Source organism: Parasteatoda tepidariorum, chromosome 7, assembly GCF_982258835.1.
Source record: "Parasteatoda tepidariorum strain Cologne lab strain chromosome 7, Ptep-v5.0, whole genome shotgun sequence".
Classification (NCBI taxonomy): Eukaryota; Metazoa; Arthropoda; class Arachnida; order Araneae; family Theridiidae; genus Parasteatoda; species Parasteatoda tepidariorum.
In genome coordinates this window covers 112,821,952-112,824,252 of record NC_141761.1, presented here as the reverse complement: position 1 = coordinate 112,824,252, position 2,301 = coordinate 112,821,952, and the positions used below count along the sequence as shown (strand labels likewise).

General features: G+C 38.0%; 1 protein-coding gene across 1 annotated transcript; it reads left to right on the top strand.

Moving 5' to 3' along the window:
* Nucleotides 1-796: 796 nt before the first annotated feature.
* Nucleotides 797-1,276, top strand: LOC107450507 (uncharacterized). The gene has a single exon (XM_016066322.1). The coding sequence runs from the start codon at nucleotides 797-799 to the stop codon at nucleotides 1,274-1,276; it is 480 nt and encodes a 159-aa protein (XP_015921808.1).
* Nucleotides 1,277-2,301: the final 1,025 nt, after the last annotated feature.

The window sequence follows — 2,301 nt, the reverse complement described above, 5'->3', positions numbered from 1 at the left end:
ACAATGCATATTAGAATTCCCTCAACCTTCCAATTTAACACAACTTCGCAGATTTTTAGGCATGTTTAATTGCTATCGCTGATTCATCCCAAAAGCTGCTGATATCCTTAATCCTTTAATACAGTTTTTAGAAGGAAATGAAAACAAAAAGAAAAATCTTTCTAAGGACAAAAATGAGCCATTAAAATGGAATGAAAACGCAGAAAAATCCTTCCTAAAGGCAAAGGAAGCAATCGCGCAGACAACCCTCTTAAAACACCCTATTCCTGGTGCAAACTTAAGTTTATGGGTTGACGCATCGGATTTTGCAATAGGGGGTTCATTAATGCAACTTTCAGAGGGGAAATGGGAGCCTTTAGCTTTTTACTCGATGAAATAAAATAATTCTAAAAAAAAAATGGTCAATCTATGACCGCGAGTTATTTTCTATTTATTCGGCAATAAAAAAATTCAAACACATGTTAGAGGGTAGAGAATTTCAAATATATACTGATCAAAAACCATGTCAAAATACAGACACGGACTTAATACGCGACATTTCAAATGGTTCTCCACGGCCATTCTTTCCGGCAACATTTCGAAGACAAATTTTGGAATACTTGCATGGCATATCATATCCTGGTATTACAGCTACTACTAAGCTCATCTGTGCAGATATATTTGGTCAAATATGAAGAAAAACATAAAAGAATTTGTGAAATGCTGTGAACCTTGTCAGCCTTCTAAAATTCAAAGACACACCAAAGTTCCTCTAGGAACATTCAGTTTACCTGATGCTTGATTTCAACAAATACACATGGGCATTGTAGGCCCGTTATCTTCATCTGATGGTTACAGCTACTTATTAACAATGATCGAGAGATTTTCAAGATGGCCAGAAGCCATACCGATTGCGGACATGCAAGCCAAAACCATCTGTCGTGCAATTTTCCACACTTGGATATCTCGATTCGGATGCCCTTCAATAATTACAACAAATCAAGGTTCTCAGATGCGATCATCTTTATATCGTGAGTTTTCCGGAATGAAAACTCACCATGAAAACTCACAGTGGACTGAAGTACTTCCAGTAGTCCTTTTAGGAATCCGTACTGCAGTAAAGGAGGATATCAACGCATCGTGTGCCGAACTGGTATACGGAACAACTCTTCAACTTCCAAGCGACATGATAGAAACATCTATCATTCCAACATGTGATGACATTTTTGTTGATCGTCTTAAGGCCTGGTTTCTTAGGAAACGTCGGCGTCAGCTTGAAACGAACGTTTACCTCTGATTGGTTACTTTATGAGTTTGACAGCATACGTCATCGAACGCTCAGTTTGAACGACAACTGCCGTCCAAATCAACTGCAGTTGGATTACAACGTGACGATAACAACAGAAGCAATGGCGGACAACAGCCGACAACAGAGGATTGAAATCAGCCGAGATTTTAATTTTAACATTAAACATAGCTTCTTTTTCCTCTTCTTCTTCATTTAGCTAAGCTATAATGTGTTTTTACTTGCACCAAAGTCATTATTTTTTCTTTAAAGCACTGGTCGACAATCACAAAATCAATGCAAATTCAAAATAAATATTTATTTACGTTATTAATGCATGCGCAATGCGAGATAATGTCTATGTTGGACCGACTGCTCACGCTGAGCTAACAAAACGGTATTTTTATGGCGTCAAAATTACATCAACTTAGCGCTGACGCCCAGTTAAGACGCTTCTCCTAAGAAACCAGGCCTTGAGCTAACAAATCAGTATTTTGTTGGCGTCAGGGTAACGTCAACTTAACGCTGACTCCCAGATAAGGTGCTTGTCCTAAGAAACCAGGCCTTTAGAAACACCATGCATGAATTGAATCCAATTGCGACATCTGCGCATGGACGAACTACATTTTACGTTAAACCTCACTAAGCACTTATTCTCACGTGTCTTTAAGAGTGGATTGTGTAAAACCTCCCTTATGTCAACCCTATACAGGTCCACATAAGGTTTTGAAACGGTCAGCTAAAAACCTTACAATTCAACTAAATGGTAGACAATCTACTGTGTCCGTAGACCGTGTAAAGCCAGCATATTTCATTCCTACTACAGAAAAGGTTGAATCAAACTTACGCGTTATAAAACCTGGAAATTCCAAATCCTTACGTACAGAAAAAAATCATTCTCTCAAGGAACCCGGCAAAATTGTGACTAAGTCTGGAAGACATGTACACTTTCCAGCAAAACTGGCAACTTATGTTTGTTATCAACATTATTAACTAAGCAAGGTTGTTTAGTATAAAATATTATTTATCAATGATGT